Source organism: Anabas testudineus, chromosome 19, assembly GCF_900324465.2.
Source record: "Anabas testudineus chromosome 19, fAnaTes1.2, whole genome shotgun sequence".
Lineage (NCBI taxonomy): Eukaryota > Metazoa > Chordata > Actinopteri > Anabantiformes > Anabantidae > Anabas > Anabas testudineus.
This window is the reverse complement of record NC_046628.1, coordinates 9077458-9105348: the sequence shown is the minus strand read 5'-3', so window position 1 is coordinate 9105348 and position 27891 is coordinate 9077458. Positions and strand designations below refer to the sequence as shown.

The 27891-nt window shown below is 39.9% G+C and overlaps 3 protein-coding genes across 8 annotated transcripts; all 3 read right to left on the bottom strand.

The window, feature by feature from the left end:
• Nucleotides 1-106: 106 nt before the first annotated feature.
• On the bottom strand, nucleotides 107-8450 carry LOC113156756 (protein FAM117A-like). The gene is made up of 8 exons (XM_026352054.1): nucleotides 7767-8450; nucleotides 6774-6919; nucleotides 6032-6127; nucleotides 5548-5664; nucleotides 4514-4642; nucleotides 4236-4422; nucleotides 2843-3014; nucleotides 107-1851 (listed from the first exon to the last, which is right to left on the bottom strand). Exons 1-8 carry the CDS (start codon nucleotides 7888-7890, stop codon nucleotides 1590-1592), a joined length of 1233 nt encoding a protein of 410 aa, XP_026207839.1. The 5' UTR covers nucleotides 7891-8450; the 3' UTR covers nucleotides 107-1589.
• Nucleotides 8451-9809: 1359 nt separating this feature from the next.
• Nucleotides 9810-17462, bottom strand: rundc3ab (RUN domain containing 3Ab). Of its 2 annotated transcripts, none has more exons than XM_026351588.1 (11): nucleotides 17155-17462; nucleotides 14698-14813; nucleotides 13993-14120; nucleotides 13763-13848; nucleotides 13581-13670; nucleotides 13380-13460; nucleotides 13094-13259; nucleotides 12788-12945; nucleotides 12508-12627; nucleotides 12023-12123; nucleotides 9810-11924 (listed from the first exon to the last, which is right to left on the bottom strand). In XM_026351588.1, exons 1-11 carry the CDS (start codon nucleotides 17259-17261, stop codon nucleotides 11782-11784), a joined length of 1296 nt encoding a protein of 431 aa, XP_026207373.1. In that variant the 5' UTR covers nucleotides 17262-17462; the 3' UTR covers nucleotides 9810-11781. The 2 variants fall into 2 exon arrangements, with proteins under 2 accessions (XP_026207373.1, XP_026207374.1); XM_026351589.1 differs by having other exon boundaries at nucleotides 12508-12621.
• Nucleotides 17463-20013: 2551 nt separating this feature from the next.
• Nucleotides 20014-26985, bottom strand: pth3r (parathyroid hormone 3 receptor). Of its 5 annotated transcripts, XM_026352190.1 has the most exons (14): nucleotides 26621-26985; nucleotides 25371-25475; nucleotides 24491-24596; nucleotides 23637-23747; nucleotides 23286-23407; nucleotides 22981-23075; nucleotides 22741-22894; nucleotides 22342-22495; nucleotides 22188-22248; nucleotides 22038-22104; nucleotides 21854-21948; nucleotides 21559-21700; nucleotides 20706-20747; nucleotides 20014-20615 (listed from the first exon to the last, which is right to left on the bottom strand). In XM_026352190.1, the coding sequence occupies exons 2-14, from the start codon at nucleotides 25377-25379 to the stop codon at nucleotides 20130-20132; spliced, it is 1644 nt and encodes a 547-aa protein (XP_026207975.1). In that variant the 5' UTR covers nucleotides 25380-25475; nucleotides 26621-26985; the 3' UTR covers nucleotides 20014-20129. The 5 variants fall into 5 exon arrangements, with proteins under 5 accessions (XP_026207975.1, XP_026207972.1, XP_026207974.1 ...); XM_026352187.1 differs by lacking the exon at nucleotides 25371-25475; XM_026352189.1 differs by lacking the exon at nucleotides 25371-25475 and having other exon boundaries at nucleotides 22981-23072.
• Nucleotides 26986-27891: the final 906 nt, after the last annotated feature.

Here is a 27891-nt window from a genome sequence, read left to right as displayed (position 1 = left end):
CTGACTTTATATGGACTCAAATTGGATCAATCACTGCAGACATTCAGACCCGGGCATTTAGAGTTATGACGTAAGACTGATTTAATAAATCACAAAGACAACACAATATCATTGATATATTTATATGGACAGAACACAGAACCTGAGATAACAGCACATCTCCAGCATCCACGCCAACTTATAAAACAATAATTGAGGCTAATTCGGAAACGGGTAACATTTCAATAAATCAGTATTTCACCAGGAACCTAAAACAAGGCGAAGTTGGTTGACTTTCCATCCACGTGTACAACAAACAAAACTCCCGTCAGAGACATTAAACCCAGGACTAATGTATGGAAAAACCCTCTCCAGGAAGTGCATAAAATCCACCCGGTACAACATCTCTTTTAACACCTGTCTCACTTATACAGACAGAACAAAACTAAAATTAACTGATTTTTTTTTTTTTAGCTTATGTTGCAGGTAATTGAAAAAGATGTAGAAAATACACATTACTACTCTTACATTTACATCGAAGTACAAAAGTGAATATAAAAATAAGAATTGCAACTCAAACGTAGCAGTTCAATTTGTGCAAACATGTCTACGGGAAATAAAACTATCTGAATGTCAACTAGTCAGCTTCAGAGAAACATTTAGCATGACAAATCTATACCACTAAAACTGGTTAGTCAGTCAACTAGGCAGTGAAACCTCAACTATAACATATCATCAAGCACACATCTGGAACATCAAGGAATAACAGGTTTGTATTTTTACATTAACGTGCACAAGTTACTTTTTTTTTGCAAGTAAACAACGTAACGAAAACAACATTTTTAAAGCAGGAATACATGAGCAGTAGGGTTTAGGTACTGATGCTACCCAAGTCCCAACAACTGATAAGTTCCCTCCAGTCTACGATAATCAAAATGTGATTTCATTGTGGATTTTTTGTTTGAAAATCAGGCAAATAAAAAAAGTACCCAACTGATTTGTCATGCTTCGTACATCAGCAATAGGTGCAAGGTAGAGTTATGTAAAAAAAAAAAAAAATGTATGTGAATTACAGATAAATATCTTTGAATACTTAAAAAACAAACATATGGAAGCAGAGGTTTTCTTATTGAACCCAGACTCCTAACATTTAGATATAGATGACACACAGCAGTCAAGAGTTTAAAAAACAGACTCAAGTTTATGTCATGGCATCTTTTGGGAAATGGGGAAAAATCTGTGCTACAGGTGAAAGGTCAATCATAAAACAAACCCCATCTTAGAGTTAAGAGTGGAATCTTGCAGTCCCACCATAAGGACCCTCGTTCACACTCAGGTTTGGCCAAAAACAAATCTTTGGATGATAAAATGACACAAGCAAATAAGGTTGAAATTTAGAGCCTGGAAATCCAAAGGCAAGTATCATACCAAGCACGTCCCTTGGATCACATCGGTATATTAAATCTTTCATATTTCATTTTTTTATATTGATTTTATATCTGTGTAGGAAAAGAATGGGCCTTTCCTAAACTAAAGCAACAAATCTTTCCCGGACCACTAAGAAGATTTGCACAACAAACAATCATAACAGAAAACATCTGCAGCTTTGATCAGAAAGCGAGGGTCTCCCCAGAGCTGTCCCCCATGACTGTAGTAGTAGTAGTAGCAAGGTCTGGGGGAGCAGCCCGGTTGCCAGAGGACATCGTCTGGCAGGAGCCTGGAACAAGGCTGCGAAACAACAGGTCCATGGAGGGCAGCAGAGGCTTGAGAAGGCTGACGGGGCAAAAGGCTGAGCCCCCATGGGGGGTGAAGTTTACCTTGTTGGGGTCTGGGCAGGAGGAGATGAGGGTTGGTTTGTTTTGGTGTGGAGCACTACAGAATGAAGAGAGAAGACCTGTGAGAAACTAATGACGTGTGCTGGAAATGAGCTTTGACTAAACACAGTTGAAATTAAATAAACACTTTAATTTCAGGTTTGAACCAAAAGGTAAAAAAATAAATAAATGTCTGACACACTGAAAAACCCAAAGTCACCACCAGAGGGCATCCACACAGTGACCCAGTTTGAAATGACTGTTCAGTATTTATTGTGGCTTTGTACAGTTCCCATGCCTTTTCACTTTTCTACACTTGACTATGTTGTATATTAAATTTGTCTGTTAATAATATAGTCAATTTTTCTTATCAAACTACATTTAATAACCCATAAGGACAAAGTGAAAACATATTCTGAAATACTTGCTAATGTATTAAAATAACATTCAGAGCCTTTGCACTGCAGATCGTGGCCAACAGCATCTTGTTTGTTTTGAGTCTAACAGAACTTCACATGTTCTCAGCAAAAATGCATCAACTGGCTGAAAGGGCAAATATCTCAGCAGCACTTGATCAATCAGGCCTTTACAGTAGAGTGGTTAAACAGAAGCAACTGAAAACAAACCGGCCTTTAAAAGGACTCAGATGAAAGGTCTGATGATACAAAATTAAACTATATGGCATGGGTGTGCATCTCAGCAGCAAGGACAGGAAGACTAGTCAGAATGGAAGGAAGGGCGAATACAGAAGTCCTTGAACACAACCTGCTGAATGTGGCATGAGACTAGAGTGACTGTTAACCCTTCAGCATGACCATGATCCAAAGCATACAGCCAGGATGAAACTAGAAACAGTTAACAGACGTTTGTGGAGACTTTTAAAAAAGTTACGTTGTCTTTATGGGTTACTGAAGGAGGGACTGATTTAGAACAAAAAAAAAAAACACTGATAAGTTTAAGGAGTCTGAATAGTTTCTGAAGCCCTCTGTATGAAATATTTGTGTAACTAAACCAGCTGCTCTCAGTACAACAAGCTTTACAACACGTACCTGGTTTCCTCGCAGACTCGGACCTTTTCGCAGCCCTCTGGAGGTTCCCTCTGGAAGCAGCAACTTTTGTTTGGCCCCGGGGAAGAGGAGATGAGCAGAGGCAGGGAGTGGTCAGTCTCATTCTGGAAGGAAAACGGAGACAAGAGACGTCTCTCGGCGCGGTCTATTAACCCTGAAAACGACAGGGAAAAATCCGTCAGGTGAAGTTTACAACAACATATATAAGGCATAACAAATTACTGTGGATGCATTCATCTCAACTAATATAGTTATTTCTCCAAAAATTAGATGCAAAAGGACTAATCGACCAGATTTTGCCAAGCACAATCAATATTCAATGATAAAAGGGTTAATACACACAATATTTTTCACATTTCTGATTTTTTAAACTTTTTTTACACAATTATTAGATAATGTTATAGTTTTATGGCCTGTCCAGTTAAACTTTATTGTATGTGGTTAAATGCTTACAACTTGTGATATAAGCACAACCTGTCCTGAAAACAGAGTAAAAAAGGCCCTCAGAGACTTGACTAGATGTGCATATATACACTGATAGATACTTTTATTAGTTCTGTGCAATTTCAGATGCTATTCTTCAAACTCTGTGATGAATAATGAGCATGTGTGCTCGTTTACATCTAACATTTGCCTGTGTGATTGCACATGTGTGAAAAAGTGGTTTTCTTAATATACACTGTGTCTGAGCGGTTTTCTGATTTTTTTTGGCTGTATCTTGAGCAGCTGCAACAGGTGTGAACATCACACAGACAAATATTCCCTTTTGTTTTCTTTCTTTTTCAAACTAATGGTTATTTTTTTAATTATGCTTTGACAGTTTAATTAGAAACTTTCCAGTTGCACGATTAAAGCTACTTGACGTTCTCAGACCAGGGATCAGATATTTAAGGTCATCTCACAAGTGGCTCGAGAAACTTACTGTCCTAACGTGACGCACGCATAATGCGCAGTGTATACAGAGCATAGCAGGTGGAAACTGCAGCTATGGATGGTCAGTTCTGGTTAATGTAAATATGTGGTAAATAAACACAGCAAAACTCTGTAGTATTAAAATTCCTGTAAATGACAAAACAAAATTGTCATTATCCTCCGATCTCTGATGATTTTTAAACAGCGGGCACAACTAATGCATGTAAATGCAAGCCTTAGACTGGACTACAGAACTACTCTTTAGATTTGGTACTTTCTGACCCAGTGACACAGTTTCCTTTAGTTATTACTTAAATTCAGTGGAACTAGTATGAATTTTCTCTGTATTTTCCTGTGTGTTCACATGTGACTTAGCCACAAGTTAAGCTTTAAATATACAGTGTGTGTTCTGTTTGTAGTGACCTTAAGACTGACGGACACATTGTACTCTAACTAAACTAACCTTGGTGCACGTCCAGAGGCACATCTTCAGAGTGAGGTGGGGAGGTGGAGGTGTAGTTGGGAAGGGAGCAGGGTGAAGACGAGGTGGAGGATGAGCACAGGGGTGTGGTGGCAGGGTCACTCTGAGATCCGCTGCTGCAGCTGTGTGGAGGGACCGGAGCCCGGTGACCGTCTGGAACATCAAGGAGCTGACAAGACGGCAAAAACATGGTTTATATAATTATTATAAAGAATAATAAACTTTACACATAAACTCATTTTACATGTATGTCATGTTACCCTGTGCTGAGGATGTGGTGGCTGGCAGATGAACATGCCTTCCAACTCCTGGTTGAGACCCTCCACGCTACAGCGCAGTCGAGGGACCAGTGTAGACAAGGGAGCGAGAGGGATGGGAATTGGCTGAGTCTGAAGACACACAAACAAGTTAGACAGAATTCAGACTGCTTCACTCTTGAGAAGCAAGAGTCTAGTCTAGTAATCTAGTTTCCTCTTAATCTGCCTACAAACCGAGATTTTAGCAACTCTGTGAGTCACACTGTTTAACATGGATCTTATGAATATAAGTACTAAATCAGCTTCAATATACGAAGTCAACAAATCATAAAGGCTTCAGACTGTCCTTGGTTGCAAGACAACAATTGTTTGAAACTCTCAGTGTGATGAAGGACGTTTTTGCTCTATGACCAAAGATCTCTCCTCATCTGGTGATCTTTTATCTGAGACAGCCCAAAATCGCACAGTTTATAGCTGCCTTTATTGTGAATTTAGCTACATTATTTATAGCTGTATACATAAAGTGTATTTCATTTGTGAAGTATTAAAGCTACATGTGCTGTATGCATTACGGAAATCCCACAATTAGATAAATATTACAAAAACTGACAAGTCTGTAACTCCCTACTCTAATTTCATAAACTCTACAAATCAGTTTATCATGTCACCAACACTTTGGTCTGAAGCTGCCCCAGCCCCAGCGTGGTACCACGCAAAAAGTTGGTGTAAACCAGCTGTGCTAAAAAGCAGAACCATGCATTTCGTTCTGAAAAGCAGAAGCAGCTTGATGTAGTCGTCTTCCTGTTCCTTCAGTGCTTTATTTAATTCATTTCCTGCAATGAGCTGCACAGTTTCTTTATTCACTTTGATGAATCAAATAAGTGACACTTGCCCGTGGCTAGTTGAGCTGAAAACATCTTTAATTTCAGTGGATTTTTTTTTTTTATCTCAACTTTGTAAACATGCATAATAGAATTTATAACATGCAGGTGTAAAGTAAGTAGTACAGTGCGTTGTGTGCTGATGACAGTAATTACCTGCGTAGCTCCTAGGCTACAGCTCTCCTGAGGATAGCCACGTTGGCGGTCTTTGTCATGTCCCCCTGAGACTGCAGGTTTGCTGCGCTGCTGCAGCTGTTGTTTTAGTTTAGCAATCTACAATGAAGAGAGGTTACTGTCAGTCAGTAAGCTTGCACACACAAACACACAGAGGAAGTCCTTTAAACTTACATGACACACATTTTACAACAACATTTCGAGTGATAATCTGATTTAGGTGATTTAAAATAAAGATAAACAACAATGAGAAGTGCAGTGCTAGTGAAAGCTGTAAAAAAGGAAGTTTCTTTAAAGATGAGATCATTGATCTACTGTTGCTTAATGCTGTCAGAAAACTTGAGTCAGGCCTTTTACAAGAACTTGCTCTCTTTGACATAAAGAATAATGAGGAAAAAAGCACACCCAGTTTAGCAAACTTAGTTGTTACAAACCTGCATGTTGAGCAACAAAGGCAGAGACTGACCTCTCTTAGATGCTCAGCACTGCCCCATGATGCTGAACGTTTGTGGCTGCCGCTTCCTCTCCTGCTTTGGGATTTGTCTGACCACGAGTCTGGGGTCTGGGAAGAATATAAAAAAACACAGTATGGTCAGCTACGCTAAAAACAATAAAGCCCTGGGTAATGAATAAGTGTATAGACTAGAACTTTAGCTCAAAGTTGCATTTGGATCATAAAAAATCTGAGCATGGAGACTTTACACAACATATTTTACCAATCTTTTCACACTTAGTACAGATCAGCTTTTCATGCTCAAAGGCTGATCTGCAGCCACATCACACCATCCACACCCACAGATTCTCTCTTCACACTTGTAGAAGAGCAAAAGAGCAGAAGAAACTGAAAAACAAAGAGAGGGGGGGAGGATGTGGGCAACCAAACAGCAGTGGCGAGTGCCTGCAGACAGAGCAGAGAGGATGGGTGCAGCCAAAACGGCCTCGTCAGCTGACTTCAGGGACTGTTCTCATGGCTGTGGTTCTGACACTGTAATAACTATGCAAGTACCGGACACTCCCTCCCTCCCCCAGTCTACTATCAATTTTTTTCCCTGTGCAAACGTGTAACTCTGAACTGAACAGACACATTAATGATGTACTGAATGAAACACTGAATATGGAAAAATCTCCTGTAGAGTAACACGTTCCATTCATTTCATTGTGACAGAAACGTTGAAGTATGATTATGTTCACACATGCTTGGAGCTGACCTGAGTGGATTTGTCCATGCGGGTCAGGCTGCTCTGGCCCTCTGGTTCTTTCGGCCAGTGTCCCTGCAGGTATGGCCCGATGATGGCATCAAGAGACATTGTTCGCCTCATACCAGAGCTCAGCTGGTGCGGTTTGGCCTTTCCAGCTGTCACCACCAGAAACGTATTACAAACATGTCAACAGGATAAAACTGTCATTTCTAATCTAATTTTTCCGTCATAAAACTGTTTTTTGTACATATTTAAGTATTGCTGCTGTAGTTAGTTGCAATTTTGACTGACTGAAGGCAGTCATTGTTTTAATGACAAACTGCTAGTGACAGACTAAACATTAAGATTTCTTGCTTTAATTTTTCAAATAATAATAATAATAATAATAATAATAATAATAATATGTGTTAATAATTGAAAGTCGTCATCCAAGTCTTTGCAAACATCTTATGTAATTTTTTTTATTTTTCATAGGACGGTTAAGATAAAAACAATTTAACTTAACTTTACAACAGTTTGCCAGACTAACAAATATAAATCTGCTTGTAGTAATAACTATATATAATATTATGTCATTTATGAGGTTTAGTTTACTCTTTATGAAATAAATTCCAGTAACAGTATGATAAAAACAATAACATTTTAATAGTCCCACAGCTAAAGAAACATATAAAGAGCCACGTTAACACTGAATTAATCATTTAGTAGTTTATCTGCTGAAAAATCTGTACGGGCAATGTCACAGACTGACATGTTGAGTGACCTCTTTGTTGACATTATTGTTTTATCACCTGATCCTGCCTCAGATGTTTCCTAATCAATGTGGCTTTACTATTATCTAGTTCAACAATTAATTAATAACTTTAATGTCCAATAATGATGCATTTAGCTGTTGTAACAGCATTTAAGAGTGCATCTGGCTACTATATCGTTTCCTTTTACAGGATGGGAACACATTTATACACAGATACTCCTTCAGTGATCCACATGTTGTGCTCATACCTGTCTTTGCATCTCTCCGGTGTGGTCGAGCCTTGCTGGCCAGCTGATAGGGAACCGTAGCTTTGAGGGGCTGTGGACCCGAAGCAGCTCCCCTCGTCTGTCCGGCTCCACTTCGGCCAGACATGTTTTCAGCAACAAATCTGGGACCACTTGGGTCTAAACTATGAGGAACTAGCACCCTGTGTGGTGGAGATCTGGTGGAAACTAGCTGGCTAAAGTTACCAGATGCAACTCTTCCTCCTGTGGTGGTGATGATGATGATGATGATGATGAGGATGATGAGGACTACTCAAAACCGTTACAAAACTCAGCCTGGACTCATTTAGATCTCATTTCCAACCTGCAGCTCTTAGCTCGACACTTGAGACGTGACTAAACAGCGTGTGATCAAGCTCTCGGCCGTGATTATGCGTTGTTTTTTTGTTGTTTTTGTCTGGGTTTGTGTGCGAGTTAGCAGCCTAGCAAGCAACGTCTCTTTGTGAGGATGTTGAGAAGTTTCTCCCCGTTGTCGAACGAGGAAGCAGCTCCACTGTCAAAAAAGTCACTTTCACGTCCACTCCTACGTCTTCCGAGCAAACCTCGAAGTGTATTTCATTGTAAGTTTTCAGGCTGGGCTGTGTTTTAGAGGCCCAGAAAGTGGCAATGTGGTCCTCCGCGATCCGTTTTCACTCCAAACACTTCCACCACCACGCTGGTGTGGATTTAATTAAGTAGGGGGGCGGGCCCGACCCTGGATCTCACTTTCGATTGGTCGGTGGAGCCACTGACTTCAATTCTATTGGACAATGCGCCATCAATCCGTCAAAACCTCGGACAATGAAGTTTACTGATGCTCCACATAGTTCATATCTCACATGAAGTGGTTTAGTTGATTAAATTCATATAGAAATGCTACATTTAACCTCTTTAAGTTATATCAGTGACACCAAAATGCTTATTATTGCTTCTTTATGAAACGTCATTACTGAAGCTACAGTCATTTTAGTTTATTGTTGATAGGGTTTGTGTTTAAATGGCTATAACAGTGTGTTTTACCCTTTAAACTACAAACCATCATCAGTAAGCCCTACCCAGATCTGTAAAGTAAAAGTAGATGTAGTGTAATGTTCTGCATTTTAAACTTTACTTCATTACACAAAAGTAGCCCACATAGCCTTTAAATAAAGACAATAAAGCAAAGGACCAAAAAGGTAAAATACTAAAAGCATTTGATTATTCATGTGTAAGCATCACACATGTTGCAGATATAGCTCAGTCCATGAGAATACATCATAAGTTGTTTGTTTATTATACTGTACTTTGATGAAAAGCAACAAGTGTCAAATTAATATTAGTAGTAAAAATGCAATATTTCCCTCCAAACAAAGTGTAAACCTTCAAACTGTTTACATATACATATATATATTAATGCATTCCTACATTAATTATTGCATCATACCATTGTGAGGCATTTTAAATCACCCCAATTGGGTGTGTGTGCACCATCTGGGTGGGCTGCGAAAGGGTTTTGGGCGGTGTGTGTGTGCATGTGTAAGACAGTGTGCATTGTGGGAGATAAATGTCCTGACTCTGTTTAAAAGGGAGTGCCAATGGTGGGACAGGAGACGGGGGCAAAGATAACATGACATACATTTTTACATGCAGATCCAAGATCGGCGCTAAGGCTCTCAGCGCCACTCACCCTAACAAAACCGCCTCAAATGTGCCCTTACAGTAGTTTTATGGAACGTTAGCCCCTGTTAAGATAACGTGTGTGTGTGTGTGTGTGTGTGTGGCACACCAAAGTGTGAAAGTGCATTATCAGGAAAAGGTGAAGCGCTGAAATGTGTCTAGCCGCCTGTTCACCTCTGCAGCGAAACTGCAGCCAGCAATTTAAGTTGCTTTCACTTCCAAAGAGAAACCAGATACCTATTCCAGCCACCCATTAGTATCCAAACATTTACAGCCGAGCAGTTAATTAGATAATATGTCAATCTGGAATGTGTCTATTTCCAACATTTACGCATGGACCTTCAGCTGCTGTTTGTTTACCTCTGTGTTAATGAATGAATGATCCTAACCTATGACCTCACATAGGCTGATTCAAAACCATCTGAAGAGAGATGATGGCAGGCTTTACAAAGTTAAGCTACAAAGGAACGTCATGAGGACAAAAGGTGACCAAGGCACGGGGGGAAAGAGCATGTGTTAGTTTTTCTTGAACCTAGTAAATGAAATGACTGTGTTGCCAGCTATTGATTTAGAGCAAATTTCTATTTATAAATCTATCATTTAGATTTATAGTTACACAGTTTCTGAGTGGCCAAGTAGCAGAAAAATGTTAAATGTAAATGGAGGGAATTCATTAAGGCCCGTGCATTGCTGAGGTTCTTCTTGTAGCCACAGCATTCAGCGCATTCAGCTAAGAAGTCTATGACAGCAACACTGGCATGCCAATATTCAGAGGATAACATGGATATCATGCTGTCCATGTTAGTTATGCTTCTTATTACGCTAACATTGGCTAATTCACAATAAACATGATAAAGTATAGCTCGGACTATTGAATAAGTTAAAACTGAATCATCATGACGAAAAGCTAAAGAATCACCATAGATGAGGAGAACATTTTAGTTTCACTTGTGGCTCTGCAGGAAAAGTCGGGGATTTGCCAAAGTTTTTATGATTCATCCTCTGGTGGCCATAAATGTCTGTAAACATTTGTGGCAATCCTCAAATGTTGTTAAAAGAATATTTCAGTGCACTACTAAATTCACAAGAAATGCAGTGCAAAAAGCTTTTGTTACATACATTATTCTTCTTTGTTGCTACTTGACACATACATTATCCACCACGCATCCTCATTTAGTTTAGAGATTTGACTGTGTAAAGCCAGCAGAGCAGACCAATGACTAACAGATCTAGAGCTACGCTTAAATAATACACATCCAGTACATCCCAACATTTAATGTTTCAAAAAAGGCAGTTTTATTGCAGTTTTAAATAAAACACTATATCCCAACACTGTGTGAGATTGCAATTGACATGATGGTAAATGACACAAGTCATGAAATTAGTTATTATGAAAAAAAAATCCCAGGGTAAAAAAAAGGAAAAGAAATGAATGACACAAAAATACATGTTGCACATTCACTATTTCTCTCCTGCTGAAACTATTCTATCAAGCCTGGTTTATAGAAACAAATAATGAAAACATAAATTCTGCATAGTCACAATGCATTTTGCCTGATATGCAACAGATATTACATAATAATAGTATATTTGTTATGTTCACATTGTAGTGAAGGTCTGCAAACCTTAGCCTGACACTTACTTTTCTTACATCCAAAAATCTTAAATTACTATATGATTGAACAAGGCCAAAACTGTCATTCCTCCTCATTTCATGAAGCTGCTTTTTTGAACAATCTTTAACGTTTTCATCTCAAGCCTCTGCTCCCATTTCTACTTGTATCCCTTTTCCGTCCTCTGTGTGATATAATATGGCAAAACATTTCTGATCCCTAAAAAGGTTATAACAGCTCGTCCATTCTGCCAGCATTATGCAACAGGCAGAAAAAGACACACTGACAGACTGATAAGACACAGACAAATGGACAAGTACACACAGAACAACGCTACAGTGAGCTCTGATCAACGTGGCCAGTACAGATACCTGACTGCAATCGCACAAAATTAAATGTCAGGATGTAAGAGAGGTTCAATTGAACCAGTTGTTTGCATTCCAGGAGGCTTAATCACGTCAGGACTATGAAAGACAGTGAAACTGAAGGAGCCGGTCGGGCAGTACAGCAGCAGTTCCTGCATCTTTGTTGGAAAAACCCAGACAGACAGGCGACTCTTTCACAAACACTTAAAAAATGTAAGATGAGAGAGTGCTGGGCTCAGAGCATAAAGGTAAAGGGACTCACGTAAGGGCCACAAAAGAGCGCATTTGTCCACCCACCAAAAGTAGTCTTTTTGTTGCATCGTCTCAGTGTCTGTGAAGTGGTTGGCAGTGTTTCTTTGGCACCCCCTAGCTGGGAGAGAGGGCAGGACTGTTCTCTGTGCTGATGTTCACCAGGCACTCACTGGACTTGAGGCTAGCCAGAGACTTGCAGCTTGGAAGGGAGACCAAGGATCCACACAAGCCCATCATGGAGGGGGTGTAATCTTTACCTGGAGACGTCCGGCACAAATATAATGGCAGTGTGTATGTGAGTTTGTCATAATCAGTTAGAAGTGTGGTAGACAGTGTACAGTGTGAGACTTATCACCTGTGCACCAGGCTCCTCCGTTCTGCTTCCCCTCAATCCTCTGAGAGTCTGAATCCAGGCTGATCTCCACTGACAGCAACTCTGTGCTGGGGAAACTCCTCCTGCAGGGCAACAGAAACACACATTAATGGTAACAGTAGTATAGTGTAGCACTAGAGCATGTGCGATACAGATTAAAACTCAGAATTTTATCACAAGCAGAAATACACCCCCTAGAAATGTGATTAATTTCAACCCTAACAGTCACAGCGCAGTATACTGTAGGTGTGATAGTTTAAACTTTTAACCTATCAGCTATTCATGTCTGTTATATTGTGCACTGTGTATGATTAAATAGCTCAAGTAGGTTATGTGATAAATTATTAATATAATAAATTTACAGTGGGGTGATTCTTATTTCATTTATTGCCATGAAGAGACAACATTCAACAACAATACAAAATGGTACAATTCCCTGAGTCCAGGAAACAAACACTTAGTCAAACCTGCGAAACAGCTTGACGTCCTCTTGGTTGTTGTACTGCTGAAGCACCGGCCACTGGTTGATCAGGGGTATTGAAAGGTTTTTGGCCAAGTGGCTGGAGTCACATGGAATCAAGCTGGTCCTGACAACCATGAGGCACAAGAAATGAGACGCGATTTGATAACAATGCTAAGATAAATTATTTTGGATACTGCTGTTGCAGGTTCTTCACGCATCTCTTTGTCTTTGTGCTGTGTCACTAACATAATAAAACCTGGATAATATCTGTCTACGTCACTCACAGCTGATCCTGAAGCTCAAGGACTATTGCCTCCAGGTCCTTCTTCTCCTGTTGGCTCTGGCCCTGTAGCTCCTCCAGTCTGGCCTTTAGCCTCTTGTTCTCCATCTCTGTGTTTTTCAGCTGGGACTCACGCAGGCGCACAAGCTCTTCGAGGTAACCCTATCAACACAAGTCCAAATCAAGTAAAAAAATAAAGTCATTTTCATATATATTAGACATAATCCATGTGAGTTGCTTCATGATTTACAATATTTATTTTGTGTTGTTGTAGCTTAGTATGTTCAAACAGAAAAATATGGCTGCACACCTTCTGAGCATTGACAATCTTGAACCTCTGCTCCATCTTGCGACATTTTGTGCTCCAGCTCTCTTCCTCAGCAACCAGGGGGATGTAGGGGTGTTCAGGGACGCTGTCATCACTTGTGCTGCTGTCAACACTCTGTCGATCTTCGTCATCACTCAGATAATCATAGCTACAACAGAAGAAGCCAGTTTGAGCATAATATCATACCTATAGTACTGTATGTGCACTATATATCACTATATACAATATAAAACCTAAACATGCCTTGGTTCCTCATTCAAAAGATTACCTTTGTGTGAATTTCAAGTATGGTGTGTAGTCAATCACAGCAGATGATTTCCCATCCAGGGCCTCCCCTTTCAGACAAAAACTATGGAAGAGAGACCACGCACAAATACAGCAGGAAAAAAAAACTATCAAATGTCTACACAGCTAAAATGATGTGGCGATGACGGTACATAAATGTCAGTGACTCTTCATGGCTCCTCACCTGAAGTCTATGGCTCCAAGACCTATGAGCATCCCTGTTAGCACAGTGGCTTCTTCTCTTAACATGATGGCTCCCTCTGCATAAAACCTCCTGAAGTGCAGAGACATGTACAAGCAGGTGGGAAGAGGAAAAACAGGAATAAGGCGATACTGCTCTATATACAGATATTTGGGGTTTCTGACCTGGTTGTTCTGCTATCCCTCAGAGCAGTAGCAATGTATTCAGACAGCCTCTTCTCCATCAGGGCTACTCTCATCCAGGCTCGACCCTGAAGAAGTCAGCAGAGGTTAAACCAGAACATCCTAAACATCCTGTTTTGCCATATGTTTGTTTTTCACTCTCTCACTTTGCACTGCTGCTTTTTTTTAACGTCATCATTTATACTCTAATCATCACTTCATGTCAGACTTGCCTTTGCTCGCGAAGTGCTGATGTTTTCCATGCTCTCAATGCTGCTAATGCAGCTGTTTGGGACTTTGGCACAGGCCAGGCGGATGTAATCCCAGTAACACCTCTGGCCATCGAACCAGCTGCCTGAGCCTAAAAAGAAAATGTAACATGAATTATATATTTTCTTTACAGTCTATTGATTTCAGTATACAGCCTTGGGGGAGCCTTGGGTCAACTGGTTCGGTTACAGTGTGGGTGCCTTTACAAACAGCTGTTGGTAATGAAGGAAGTCCACAGATTTTTCCCACTGTTACTGTTTACATTAACACTGATGAAGTTACAGTTTTAGACAGCAGCTGGTTGACATTAAATTGATTCCAGTTAATGTTTACGTGTAATAATAACAAACATTCATCTCATGCATTTGAAAATGTTTGTTATTTCTTTCCATTCAGCTTCCACTGAACAACACATACTTTTTTTTAAAAGATATTTTTCCTTTCATTTGATTGTAATAGTGAGAGGCAGACAGGAAATATGGGAGAAGAACAGGAGGTATGACATGCAGCTAACGTCTTCAGTCGGACTGTGCTTACATGGCATGTGCTGTAACCACAGGGCTGCCAGGTCCCTCTAACGTGTACTCCAACTTTTGAAACCTCGTTATTGAATTTCTTTAAGATGCAGTTAATATTCAACAAATATTCCTGTTCTTTTGGTTTATTACCTTTAAACCGGTGGCTGAGGATGTGTTCGAGGATGGCTGCGAAGTTGATGAACTCCTCAGATGAATCATCGATGGGCTCGGCTGTATATTTCTCTAACAGCGTCTTTACTGAAAACCTACACGTGTTGGAGAGAGAAAGACGAGTTTAAAACAAAGAGCTTGGCTGCCAGTAAAAAGTCATCATGGGAATCAATTAATCAGGGAACAGATCATCAGATTACTGCTTTCTTTATTTCACTTTAATGAATGAGGAACCTGTCACAGATCAAACTATAATTAAACTTTTATCTAATTTCTACTTGATAAAAATTATTCACAAATTTCCAATTAATCATGATTTAAAGTAAATAAATGAAATCATGTCATGAGATTGTTTTAGACAATGAACACTATGAACACTGACATCATGCTATCCATTTCCTGCTGACTCATTCATTTAGCGTGATAATGATGCTCAGGGAGAGCTTTCAGGAAGCTCCAACTCAATTTTCTTTTTTACTGGACAACTGAACTTTATGACTCTGTAATATATTCATGGTTGTAAGGACGCCTTCCTGTGATTCACTTTAGTTGTCTACCTTTTGCTTACTAAAACGTGCATACAATACTTTTTAACATTAATATATATATAGCAAACAGAATACCCAGCCAAAAAACCCCAAAAAGAAAAAAAAACTATATATCAATCTTATATATATACTATATATCAAAAACATATATATTAACAAGCCTATTGTTCTTTAAATCACAGCATGCAATTTTGCAAATGTTCTGATGGATGTCCATGTGAATTTTGAGTTTTTCTGCCTTCAGTAATTAGCCTTAATCTAATTTTATTGGTCATGGAAACAGGAAGACGTCAAAGAAAAAGCAGAACATTCTAAATATAAAATTGCTTTAGCACAAATTTGCTCATAGATAAAATAATTGGGGAAATATAAAGTTTGACCTGGTGATGGTGTTTAAGAAAAGGCACCAAGATCAGCAAAGTTAATATAACCTGAACATGAATTAATAGTTCATTCCTGCTGTGGGCAGACACAATGACACCCTGGAAGGCTAACATGGCTGAATACTGAAAACGCCTAATATGCAGTCTGTATTGTTACATTATACCAGCACACAAAGTATTCTGATTCAGGCAACATTATCCTTCTCCTGAAGTGACCACCTCTAAATATTTACCTGTAGACTAAATAATTCAGAAGGTCTGTTTGCTGCAAGAACACCTGTCAAATGCTATTTGTTCAGGGACAATAAAATGCAGTGTAGTGAATGGACCAGCTAAGTCCCAGTGGACATGGTCCTGCAGTGACCCTGGGAAACAGCCCAGTGCTGTGTCAGACATGCAAACAATTTACTTAATATTAGATAGTCAGAAATGATTTCAAATTGATATTAGTCATGTTTTGCAGTGTACACACCATCAGTGTGACTGGTGTGTGTGTGTGCGTGTGTCAGTAAGACAATGCTTATCTAAACACAAGCCACTGAGGCAAAGGAGTTCACTCCCCATTGTTCCAATGCCAACAATGTCTCATTCAACTGCTCCGATTGTGGCCAGATGCTGGACAATAATTGGCTGACTATCCTCCACATCAAAACAAGCACAATCGCCTGTTCAGTACAGACAGCAGGGCAGTGACACGATCCAGATACACCTGACAGTGGCTCAGCAGAGGTTCCATCTTGTTCACCTCCCCAGCTAACGTATCTCAGTGTGTGTGCTGCATGTGTTGAAACTATAACTCTCGAGTTAACTCTATGAGTTCATCCCTATTAAAGCAGCATCTATAAATCTCAAGCTGTAGTGCTCTCCTAAAATAGGATGCTTGCAGGAATCCTTGCTTGTAGCTGAATCCCTCCACAGTAGCTGTAATCATCAACGAGTGTGTGTTTGCATACATGCATGTGCCGCTAATGAAGGCTGTTTAAGTGCAAACCTCTCACAGAGTCCAATCAGGGCTTGACGTACAGGCCTTATAAAGCCTCCCTGCCCTGAGTCCCTAGGGTACCAGCTAGTCATTTGCCCTGGAAGGTTGTCGCCATAGCAACCACGCCATCAGACGCAGGGAAATAAATCACACTGACAGAGATGACACTGCTGAGCTCAGAGAGAGTCTGTATCTGTGTCATTTGTGGCATATTATATTTCAAAAAATAGTATTTGTAGTGAAAGGCCGTTGTGCACATACAGGCCCACAGTCTCATCTCAGAGTTCATAACCAAGACTTATTATAAGGATGACGTAAGCGTGGATGTCAAACTCGCTGTACCCTTGCGCTACATTCAGGCCTCTAAAATCTTTGGTAGAGACAAAAACACAAATGATTTCTATCAGCTCAACTGAGCCTGTCGATATTTACAGCAATGTTGCACAAACGTGACGTTCAGCTCATTCGGGTCTGCACTACCTGGACACTGAAACGCACAGACAGGCGCCCTTGGAAAACCCACCTGCACACAGTGATGAGGTTTTTTCTCTCCACTGCCACGTTCCGAGCAGACGCTTTTTTCGACACGTCTCCCATGGCCATCGCTGCCTGGACACAGCCGGGCTCCATTCAGCAGGAGGCAGCCCTGATATCAAAGGACCCCTCCCTGTCGGCCACCGGCGCTCCTCATTCACTCGTGGATGCCAGAGAGGATGCTGCGTGCGCGCGTCAGAGCCGCTGACACACAGCAGCCGCACTTTGTCTTATGATGGATGACACAGCTTGAAACATCACACACGCCACGACAGGCACCGTGTTACTCTGTTTTCATCGTTACTCTTATACACAGAGGACTGAATCACATCTGTGATCTCTCTCTCTCTCTCTCTCTCTTCCTCGCTCTCCGCCTCTTTTCTGACCTCATCGTGACGTAACTGGATCAGCTGGCATCACGCTGACTGAACATGATGGGTGCTGTGACATGTAGGCAGCACCTTTACAACAGTTTCCCACTGATCATATGGATTCAGCAAAAAGCTGGAACAAGATGATGACTGTGGTGGTGCTGCATAACCACAATTCCCGTTAAGAAGCTTTAAGATCTGAGAAATCATCTTCTGCCACATGGTCTCACAGTAAACATATAGAGATATAAAGGAAAATAAATGAATAAAATAAAAAATAAATAAAAGTCAGAGTAGAAAAGTCAAAGCTTTTTTGAGCAAGTCATGAGCAAAAATGATAATAGCCCTAAAAACCATTGTATTATAGTGATTTAAATATATTCCTCCATGTCTACTGTCGGACAGGGATGTGTGAGAGGAGTTCTCATGCCCTAAAGCAGCATAACAGTAAAGCGTGCATTAGTTATTTGTGGTATGATGTAGAATATGCTAATAATTGCTACTTATAAAGTTATTTCTCAACAACCTTTCATATACTGTATTTATGCTTATGTAACATTATAATGATGGGTGTTAATGTCCAATGTTGTAAATTCAGAAAAATGCAATTTGCACATAAAACTTCTCTCATTTATTATGTTTTGAAAATATTTAAGTGTCTGTTCAAGAGACAGGGCTCATGTAAACTTTATATGCAACTTCTTCTATTTGCAAGTGTTGTGTCTGAAAACAGTTTTTAGTACAATAAGGGTGATATCATCAACACCACCCTCGCAGCCATCAGGCTGGACCATTTCTTCCTTTTGTAATTTCCTCCTCTTCACGCTCCTATTTTTCCTCCTGTTTCCGACTGTCATAAATCTGGACCCAGCTGCGCATTGTAAGGTGTCATCAAAAAACTCACCTTGCCGTTCAACCTTTCTTGTCTAATAAAGCGACAGCCGGTTGCCACCACACGTTGCTGGGTGGGGGTTGCATTGGAAGAGCAATCATGCATTTCGATGTCTGTGTGTTCTGTTTCTCCATCTGTTTCAGATGGAGAAGACACTAGTCAGTAGTTATTTGACTGTATCTTATTTATTTTTTAAATAATCTGTAGCTTAGTTCTTGTTTGATTCTCCTGGTTAGATGATTATAAAATGATGATGTTTTATAAAGGGAACCTTTTTGTGTTTATAGAATTTGTGGTAGGAGTTGTTTGTTTGCAGTGTCATGATTTATTTACTTATTTTGTTTGTCTATTTGTATGAAACATACAGTACACATATTCTTGATTGACGATTGATTAAAGTCCCATGTCATTTCATTTGCCTGCCCAGGCTGTAACAGACAATGAGGACATGTTTATCTGTAGTATTTTCATCTTTGCAACAGGGGGCAGACCTCGAGTGACTTCCAGTATCGCCTAAAGAGGCAATACAGTTTTCCAGCCTACAACCTATATATCCTATATATCCTATAATGCCTCATCTGCCCATCCGGTGTCCTTTCAGTTCACTCACTACAGCACTACATATTTAAACCTTGACCTCCTTTTCAGTGACTTACAGCAAGGTTGTAATCAGTATCAGTTTGCTCAATATTAAAACAAATACTGCTCATTTGTATGTTTTCCAGTGTTGTGTTAAAAACAAGGCTTTTACACTTAGAGCTGATATGTTATAAAATAATTTCAATACTGATCAGATACTCTCAAGGCCCAACATAAAAATTAAACGACCAGCATTACTTACACTGCACATAAGCACAGATCAGTAATCTCTCTTTCTAAAAATAATATTTACAGATACAGCCTGTCAGTGGCTTCTGCCACAGATTTGTTGCTCATGTTGAGGTCCACTAACAGCTCAGGTGCATGCCCTCCTCCCCAGAGGTGAGGTCTGAGGGGAGTATGTGAAATACTGGACAGTGTTGTGAGAGTGTTCAGGAAAGAGTACATGGAGAAAGAGTTGGGCTTTGGCCTGTGAGAGGCAAAAGGTTCTGTCAGACGGTTAAAGAAGGGCTGAGCAGAAAACTGGAGACAACAATAAAGGTGCAGAGAGGGTTCCTACCTGTCGAGACGTGCTGTCTAGACTCTGCTGATAATCAAATCAGGACAGTGTACTCTATAAAGGGAATACTACGTCTCCCACAGCAAAAATGTGTGGCTGGCATGTGGAACCTATTATTTGGAAAAAGAAATTAAGTAGCTTATAGTCCACATGACTCCATCTACAGTAGATTTACAGACAGTAGCTGCTCACTCTCATCATTTACAGACACACACATAAGTGCAATTTGAACTGGAGTCTGCCAGTCTGGTCTGGAAAATCTAGCACAAGAAAGAAGAGGAAAATCACTATTTAAAAATCTACTGACCCACTGACTCCTCTGATCATTATGTATGTTCATATTTCTTTCACATCAAGTGAAGGTGCAGACACATTCATGCGCCATGTTTTCAATGTAAATTTCTCAGATGCAAATCTGTTTCCTCATTGTTTATTTTGGTATTTAACATTTGAAAAGGCAACAAAACGATCTCAACATATGTACATTTAAACGTTTTTACGTGAGTCCAACAATTTATTTATGCTAAACATTTATCAAAACATTATAAAATAGTGTCCAGCTCTTTCAGCGATAAGGAGCTATCTGAATCTTCACCTCCGGGGATTTGGGTTGAAGATTCTCCATGAGTCTTGGTGTCATGATTTCTGTTGCTAGCTCTGGTGTGTCTGGCAATAACTCTTGACTCTGACCCTCCTGACCTGTGCAAAGACACCTCCTCTTGGGGGTCATAGGTCTTCATTTCATTGGGCACATATCCAGGCAGGCTGCTTTGGACGTGAAGTGAGTTGTGCCTTGACGACTGGGCTCCTGACCCACAACTGGCACCTCCACCTGAACTTATACCTCCTCCAGAGTAGGAAAGAGCTCTGGGATTGGTAATAGACAAGCTGACACTCTGGGTAGTGGTGGTGTGTGACATCATCCCACCGTAGTAACAGCTACCTCCACCGCTGGTCATCCTGGTTTTCTGTTTGAGGTCCAGCGCAAGGCTGCGTCTCAGCCAAGCCTTCTTTAACTCTGCCTGCACCTGAAAACAGGAAGAAAATGATACGTCCCTTTCAATAATCAAACCTTAAAACTGAAATAAATATGAGGTAACAGTTCAAAACTTTATTACCTCCCCATTGCAGAAGCAGTAGATAAATGCCACCAAAAAGCCCTGGAAAGACCAAATGGACAGTTTGTCAAAAAGAAGTACATACGTTTTTGAACATGTGTTGCATCTGCAGTAAATATTGAGAAAGCAACTGTATTATATTATTGAAGAGCATGATCAAAGCCATTTTGGGGGGTACGTTTTTATGATGTTTTGCCAAGAGCAGCATGGGATAATATAAAATACATATGAAGAAACAGACATGAGGCAGCAATTAAAAATAAAAACTGAAATCAGGGAACTTAAAAAGTGGCCACAAAATAAACAACTATTATTAATAAAAACTATTATCTAAAATGTTATCTAAAAGGAATCTAAATGTTTTATAAGAATATAATAAAAAAAAATCCCTTAATGATCAAGCTCCACTGTATCTATAAGGACTGGACAACACTGTGTTATCCCAATAAAACAATTTACTCTCACAGTTTACTTATGGATCCTAGAGTTTTTATAGTTTAAGGTTAAGAAGGAGACACTCTTAACATTAGGACCAGCCTTTCAAAATGTTCGTCTTGATAAAACATACAGTATGTTAGGATAAAGAGTTGGTTCTGGTGTGGTCGCCCACACTGAGCCTGGTTCTGCTGGGGTTTCCTCAGTTAATGGGAGGTTTTCCTCTCCACTGTTTGTAGCCTAGTGCTAGCTCAAAATGTATTTGTTGGTTATATATATAATTCTGTAAGGTCTTAAATCGCCTTGAGATGATTGAGTGATTTATGTTTGTCATTTGATGCTATATCAATAACCTCAACTGAATTTTGCATTATGTTATTGCTCAGTTTGCGCCCTATTTATACTTTCGTATTCTGACCTGGGAAGAGTTGAAGAACATCTCGTAATGCATCTGCACCTGCCACAGCAGCCCGGTGACCTCAGTGTACGGAAGAGCCATAAACACCATGTAGTGGACCCCAAACAAGGGCATGAGGACTAATGTGGACTTCAGCAGCTTCCTGCAGATGAAGACCATGAATATCCGCACAGTGATTTAACATTTGTTGGTAGATGGTGGTCTAGAGGGTGGGTAAAAGATGTAAAAATCTGGAGAAAAACACTAATTAGTGTGGAGTCTTTTAAGCTCATTGTTCAGTTTAATGAAGAGTCACCTGTATTGTTGTCGAGGATCCAGTTTGCCAGTGTTTGTTTCCCACAGTTTAGAGGCCAGTACTCGTATGATGTTGATGAAAAGAAGGAAATTCACCTGCAAAGGCACAGATGTGAAGTTTATATTTAACTTAAGTGTTAAATACCCTTTAGAAAGTAACTAAATGTAATTTCCTTTTTTCTTACAAGAATGGCTGCCAGAATAGGCACTTGATAGATCCACTTTAGGTTACCAGCGCTGATGTCCCAACATCTGATTGCAGAAATAGAAGCCGTTAAATGAGTATTTGTGAAGTGTCATGTAAGTCCAACAGATGCACGCATTGCTCGACTCACTGTGTGTCTGCCAGGGATGCTCGCACACTGACCCAAATGGATACAAACACAACTGGAACACCTGAGATGAGAGATGAAAAATAAACACAAAGGGGAATTCTGAGTCTGTCAAATCACTGTTAACTTTGTGATTAACTTGACTGATGCTGCTTACCCCACCCGATGATGATGAGGGCCCATAAGTAGTTTTTGTCAGAGAGAAAGGCCATGAAAATGAGGCTGTGTAGGTACAACCCCTCCACCAGGATCCAGTAGTGATTGGTTGCCAGGAAATAGAGGAAGAGAGTAACAGCAACTTTACAGCCAGCCTGAGGACATAAAACACACAAAAAGTGGATTTTCTCCATATACAAATGCTCTATTATTAAAATTGTGATTTATGTCTTTAATCTTAAATTAATAGTTGGACATTTTGGGACATCCACTTGCTGCATTTCTTGCTATCATTCAGGTGAGACTGTTACTGTACAATTAGTAAATATATAGCTTCAGGCAGCAGCAGGTTCAAGGTTTGAAACTGGTATTAATTATTCTGAAGAAACATGTAGTTTACCATATGGGGCCTCTGTGCAGTGAATTCAGGCTCAGCCTTACTGTCATCAGACATGGAGTAGAGCACTGCGTCCTTCACGAAAATGCTGACTGCTCGACATATGAAGGAGGTGAAGAGGTGAATGTGGATGTAATTGCGTGTGCAGTGGAGGCGCCTGAAAGCATGGGTGAGAGAATATGGAGACAATTGACCACGGATCGTAATTCTTCAGATCACACTTCTAATGTTCGTTTTTCTTACTTGAAGTAGCAGAGGATGGAGACTGCCACCAACAGTGATGCTAGAGAGATGGAGTAGCCAACAGTGTACATGAGATGGAGTCTCTCAAATACCTTCTGAAAGAAAGCATAATGAGAGTGTGTGTATACACATATAATATATGTAATTACAACAGCCACAAAGCACCAGGTCAGCACTGTGAAACAAACAGCAGTATGTAGCTGAAAATGTTTTATATGGGTAAATCTACCATATAATCTACCGTCCTCCACCTGACTCAGCTTCAGGATCGTACACAGTCTGTCCACATATACACATATACACACCTCTTGACTCCTCTGGTTGGAGGTCAGGTATGTGGTGCATTCAGTGTAGTTAGCCCAAGTGCGGTTGATAGCGGGCACCTGCTCCCACTTTCCTGATGCATCACACTGACGGTAGGCTCGCCCTGGGTGACAGGATTGCAGGACATAAAAAACACAACAGCAGCAATACAACTGTACAGTAGATGATCAAATGCTGGATTAGTTCATTCTGAACGTCTACCAATAACTATTGCATTTCACTTGTTGGTGCAGGTTTTTATGAGCAAGGAGAACAGAGCTTAGATAAAGACAACCTAGTGTCTCAAGAGCACTGTGTATGAGCTGATGCATATAATCGTTGAGCTCCTCTACCTTTGTGGTTGAAGTCGTAGATGTACTCTGGACACAGCACTGAGACAAGCTGACCTGCTCTGCTCCTCGGCCAACAGATAATCCCATCCCACTCTGGGATGCAGTCACCTTCTTTACAAAGATAGGGAGCAGCTGTTAGCCATTTTATGTCAAGTGTGGGGAGATGTACAAATAGGAACAGACCCAGAGTCCCAAACACAGTCAAAACATAAAGAGGTCCCAGTCACGTTTGTTTAATCCTGATATTTACTGTAGAAATGCACACTTGAAGAAGATATTGAAGGCAACAGTAGGAAAATAAACCATTGTCTCTTTGACTCTCACTTCTATATAACTGCTCTTCTAAATAATAACATTTTGCTTTAAATGCACCAGTTTAGTTTATCTGCAAACTAAACTGTCTCATCAGCTTCTACGTCACAGTCTGAATGAAAATTGTCCCTCTATTGTCTGCACATCCATTCAAATCTGTAATTATAGAGATAGCAGTCTGCAGGATATTGAATGGTTGTTAAATCTGATCCTAAATAAATCACTGATGCACTTACTGACCTCCTTCAGTACACTCAGCCAAGGGTCTCAACTCCTTAATAGGGAAAGCTTTTGAATATTTAGAAAGGATAAAATAAATCAGCATCAGCATACTTGACCCGTTCCTAGTGTTTGTTTCTCATTGGGACTGAAAGTTCAATCTCACAGTTCAGGAAATATTTCTTCTTGCCCAGGCTGATTTTAAATAATCAAGTAGATGTTTTGTCTTTTTGTTTAACACAGCAACAAGACAGAACAGTGGATAAACTCAAGCTGGATTTAAACCTATGTCTTAACTTAGCAAAACTGACAGCAGCACAAACCTTTAACCAAGCCCATTTGTGTCTGGATGTTTCTTTCACACCTGGTGTGAGCACCAATCAGAACGTAGATTTGCTCATCTCGTGTGATCACATCGTCGGAGTCTATCTGCAAAAAAAAAAGAGCAATTGAAAATTATCAAGACAAGCACGAGATAAGTAATATAGCGTTGTTAGTGGAATTAAGTCTGCAAATGCCTGTAACAGAGTGTGCAGCTGATTTGTAGTAAATGGTTTTTAATCCATAAGAAATAAGTGCTTATCTGAGCTTCTACTATCCTTGTATTTATGCATTTTTTAAGATGCTCACATACGTTAAAAGATTCCTAAAAAGATTCCAACCGGGGCAATCCTTCAACCACATACACTCCCAGGGATCTGATATGCTGCCTCTGGGTGTTGAGAAATAGTTGTATGAGTGTGTGGTATGTGATGATCCCCTGCCAACCCCTTTTTCTGCATTTTGGCCACATGGGGGTCTTGTCCGCAGGACCTCGGTCCTGCTTGTGAGTGCTGGTCTACACAAGAAACTTTGTGTTCCTGGGTACATTTCACAACAGAGCAGCAAAACTAGCAGTGAGTCAACTAGACAGCTCACATGAAAACAATTTGCCAGAGAAGGAAACAGTGGGAGAGAGATGATTAGGCAGGAAGGTTCAAAAAAGAGAAAGAAACAAGGAAGAGGTGCAGTTCAGGGGTAAAGAACAACCAGATGCATGATGTTGTTTCTATGACTTTCTTTCACCTTTACTCTACTACAGTGATTTGTTTTGGAACGGGACTCGCAGCCAAAGTCAATACAGACGTATTGAGCAACTCAAACCATTTGGTATTGTTTATTAGTGGACTGTGAATATGTTATGGCAGTGTTGGCAATGCTTACAATGCACATGTGTGTTTCTGGGTTTTTGTCCTCAGTCCCATTGAAACACAGTTATTGATGGCTCCAATTAGATAGTCAGGTCTTACGTGACACAAAGTTCTGCACCTGTGCATCAACAAAACAACAACATGCAGCATAATGCAGTATGTGCAAGTCAATATGGAGAATGCATTCAATTTTCTTTGAACGGGGAGTTTTTCTGCTGACGGCCACAGAGTGGAAAATAATTAGTCTTCCTAGACATCAGCTCGCCTCTGTGTCATAATTGAATTTGTTCACTCGGGCCCTGTACTTCATAAAAAGTGATTTTCAGGCTGACTGAGCAGGCGGTTGTAAGTCTGTCTTGAGACACCCAAGATGAAGAGGTGAGGCTAAGACGGGACAGTGTACGAATGGATCGTACTTCAGTGGGTGAAAGGTTAAAAGGGTCAGAGCTGATTGGAGTTAGTGTGAGACATACCAGACCACAGATTGTTCTGATAGTGTCAGTGGAGGGATGATCTTTTGTTTTAAGTGCTGCCTTTTTTTTAGGGCAGATTGCTGTCCATGTAAGAAAATGTGTGTGTTGCTTCGGACGTTCCTATTTTGCAGACAAATCAGCGTAAATGTTCCAAATTATTTATTTTTATGTAGGTATTAATTAGTTATTCCATTGCTCTTCAATAGTTTGTACTGCATTCATTCACTACTACTCACTGTATTAATATTCCCTGTCATCTTAAATAGATGATTTAAAAAAATGTTTTGTCCAAACATTTATTCAACATCACCTTATTAGTTAAAAAATTATAAATTTGTCATTAATCTTTGGTCAGTCTAGCTGACAAATAGCTGGCAAAAGATAAATCTAATTCCTAAATTCAAGTGATCAAAGAATATCTCTGGTAAGTGATATTTTCTGTATTTGGTCCAAAGTGGAGCAGTAAAGGGATTTCATTTATGACTCAGTGTCATAGTCAAGTGTAAGAAGGGATGCTACTCAAGAAAACATGACAGTTTTATAACATAAAATCAATCATTAATACATTTAGATTGAACTAAGAGTCTGAGAATCTACTAAATGCTGTGTTCATTTTATCCACACCAATACAAGGAATTTCTAATTATTTCAAACACAGATTGTGAGAATGAATAAAGAGCACAGCCAAATGTAGCAATTGTGAAAATTAACAGTTATTTAACCTATTAAATCAAATAAATAATCAATAAGCCAGTCAGCCAATTATTCAGAATAAGTACAGTACACTTACCAGTGCAGTCACCGTTATTACACTGTGGAAAAGAGCCAAGGCACCAATTCCCGGTACACAAAGCATTCTGTCTTTTCTTCTGTCGACAGAACAATATAAACTTTCGACACACCCTCAGATCATTTTATCCTCCTCAATTCTGCCTGTTTAGTTTTCCATTAGTTTCTCTCTTGTGGTTTTGTTTTGTTTTTTGTCTCATCAGTCAAAGTCAGGAACTGCTTTTTAGGGTCTTCTTGAGCTTTAGGGTCTCTTGACATCCAGAAATAAAGTTCTCCTTTTTCCAGTCGTCTCCTTGAAGCTCAGTGGACATAACTAATCAGGTTTGAGGGACCACAGTCAGTCTGTGGAGTAAGGTTTCTGTGAGAGACAGGGGCACTGTGGAAGAAACCTCCTCCTTTTGCCGTTCTTTGGTGTGTTGTCTGTTGGAGATGGGTTGGCCGTGGTTTCCACCTTACTTAACCCTTTGTGGTTCTCTTCTGTGTCCATCTGACTTGGCTTGCTGTATTATTCGATACAGTATTCTTTTTTGTTTGTATGTTTTGCTAATCAAAATAGTCAAGGTATTTAGTACATGCAGTACCGAAGACAAAATTCCTGAATAACAGGCACATTTTGATTTAATGTTCCTGGAATAAAAAAATGGGACCAATCACAATGTCCTATTATTATAAATAGAAGCAGTATGATGTATTAAACCATGGTCCCATGGCAAGAGCCCAACATTTCTCCTCCAGTTCCCACACTGGGACATATTCAAGGACGGTGACACAGACCAAATTTACACTGCTTCCAGTTTGTGCCAATTAGATGGACCCTATATATCTTTAGTGTTGCATTGTACCGGACATTATTTTGGCTGGTGTTGCTGTTATTTTTAGGCCAGCTGTTAAACTTGTGTGCTGATATTCTGCAGTGGTTTTCAATCTTAACCAGAAACACCCAGGGGAACTCAAAGAGATTTTAAGTTCCCACAATGTAAAACAGTGTACAAACTACATGACTGAGTGCAATCCACTGGCATGCCCCTGTTAACTTAATGTAGATATATGTAAGTTCTGGTAATTCAGGATTAAATATATAGTTTTTAGGACTCTTTCAACTTAAAATATTGTTTTTAATGGATTAACATCTCAAAGTTCCTCAGCTCATCAAATGTTTTAAATTAATGATGCAATTCCATCAGATGTCCCATTTGTTTGAGGATTAAAACCCTTGTAACGTCAAGAAAACAATTAGTAATTTTAATACACATTCTGTGAGAAACTGTGGGA

Coding starts and splice junctions, on each gene's coding strand:
- LOC113156756 (XM_026352054.1), bottom strand. CDS start 7,890: ATGTCTGGCCGAAGTGGAGCCGGACAGACGAGGGGAGCTGCTTCGGGT. Junction 5,665..6,031: donor GTGCTGAGCATCTAAGAGAG/GTCAGTCTCTGC, acceptor TCTTCATTGTAG/ATTGCTAAACTAAAACAACA. Junction 4,643..5,547: donor GTAGCCTAGGAGCTACGCAG/GTAATTACTGTC, acceptor GTGTGTCTTCAG/ACTCAGCCAATTCCCATCCC.
- rundc3ab (XM_026351588.1), bottom strand. CDS start 17,261: ATGGAGCCCGGCTGTGTCCAGGCAGCGATGGCCATGGGAGACGTGTCG. Junction 13,671..13,762: donor AGGGATAGCAGAACAACCAG/GTCAGAAACCCC, acceptor TCTGCACTTCAG/GAGGTTTTATGCAGAGGGAG. Junction 13,260..13,379: donor TACTTGAAATTCACACAAAG/GTAATCTTTTGA, acceptor CTTCTGTTGTAG/CTATGATTATCTGAGTGATG.
- pth3r (XM_026352187.1), bottom strand. CDS start 26,686: ATGCTTTGTGTACCGGGAATTGGTGCCTTGGCTCTTTTCCACAGTGTA. Junction 22,496..22,740: donor CTGCACAGAGGCCCCATATG/GTAAACTACATG, acceptor TTATGTCCTCAG/GCTGGCTGTAAAGTTGCTGT. Junction 20,616..20,705: donor ACTGCTTCTGCAATGGGGAG/GTAATAAAGTTT, acceptor TCCTGTTTTCAG/GTGCAGGCAGAGTTAAAGAA.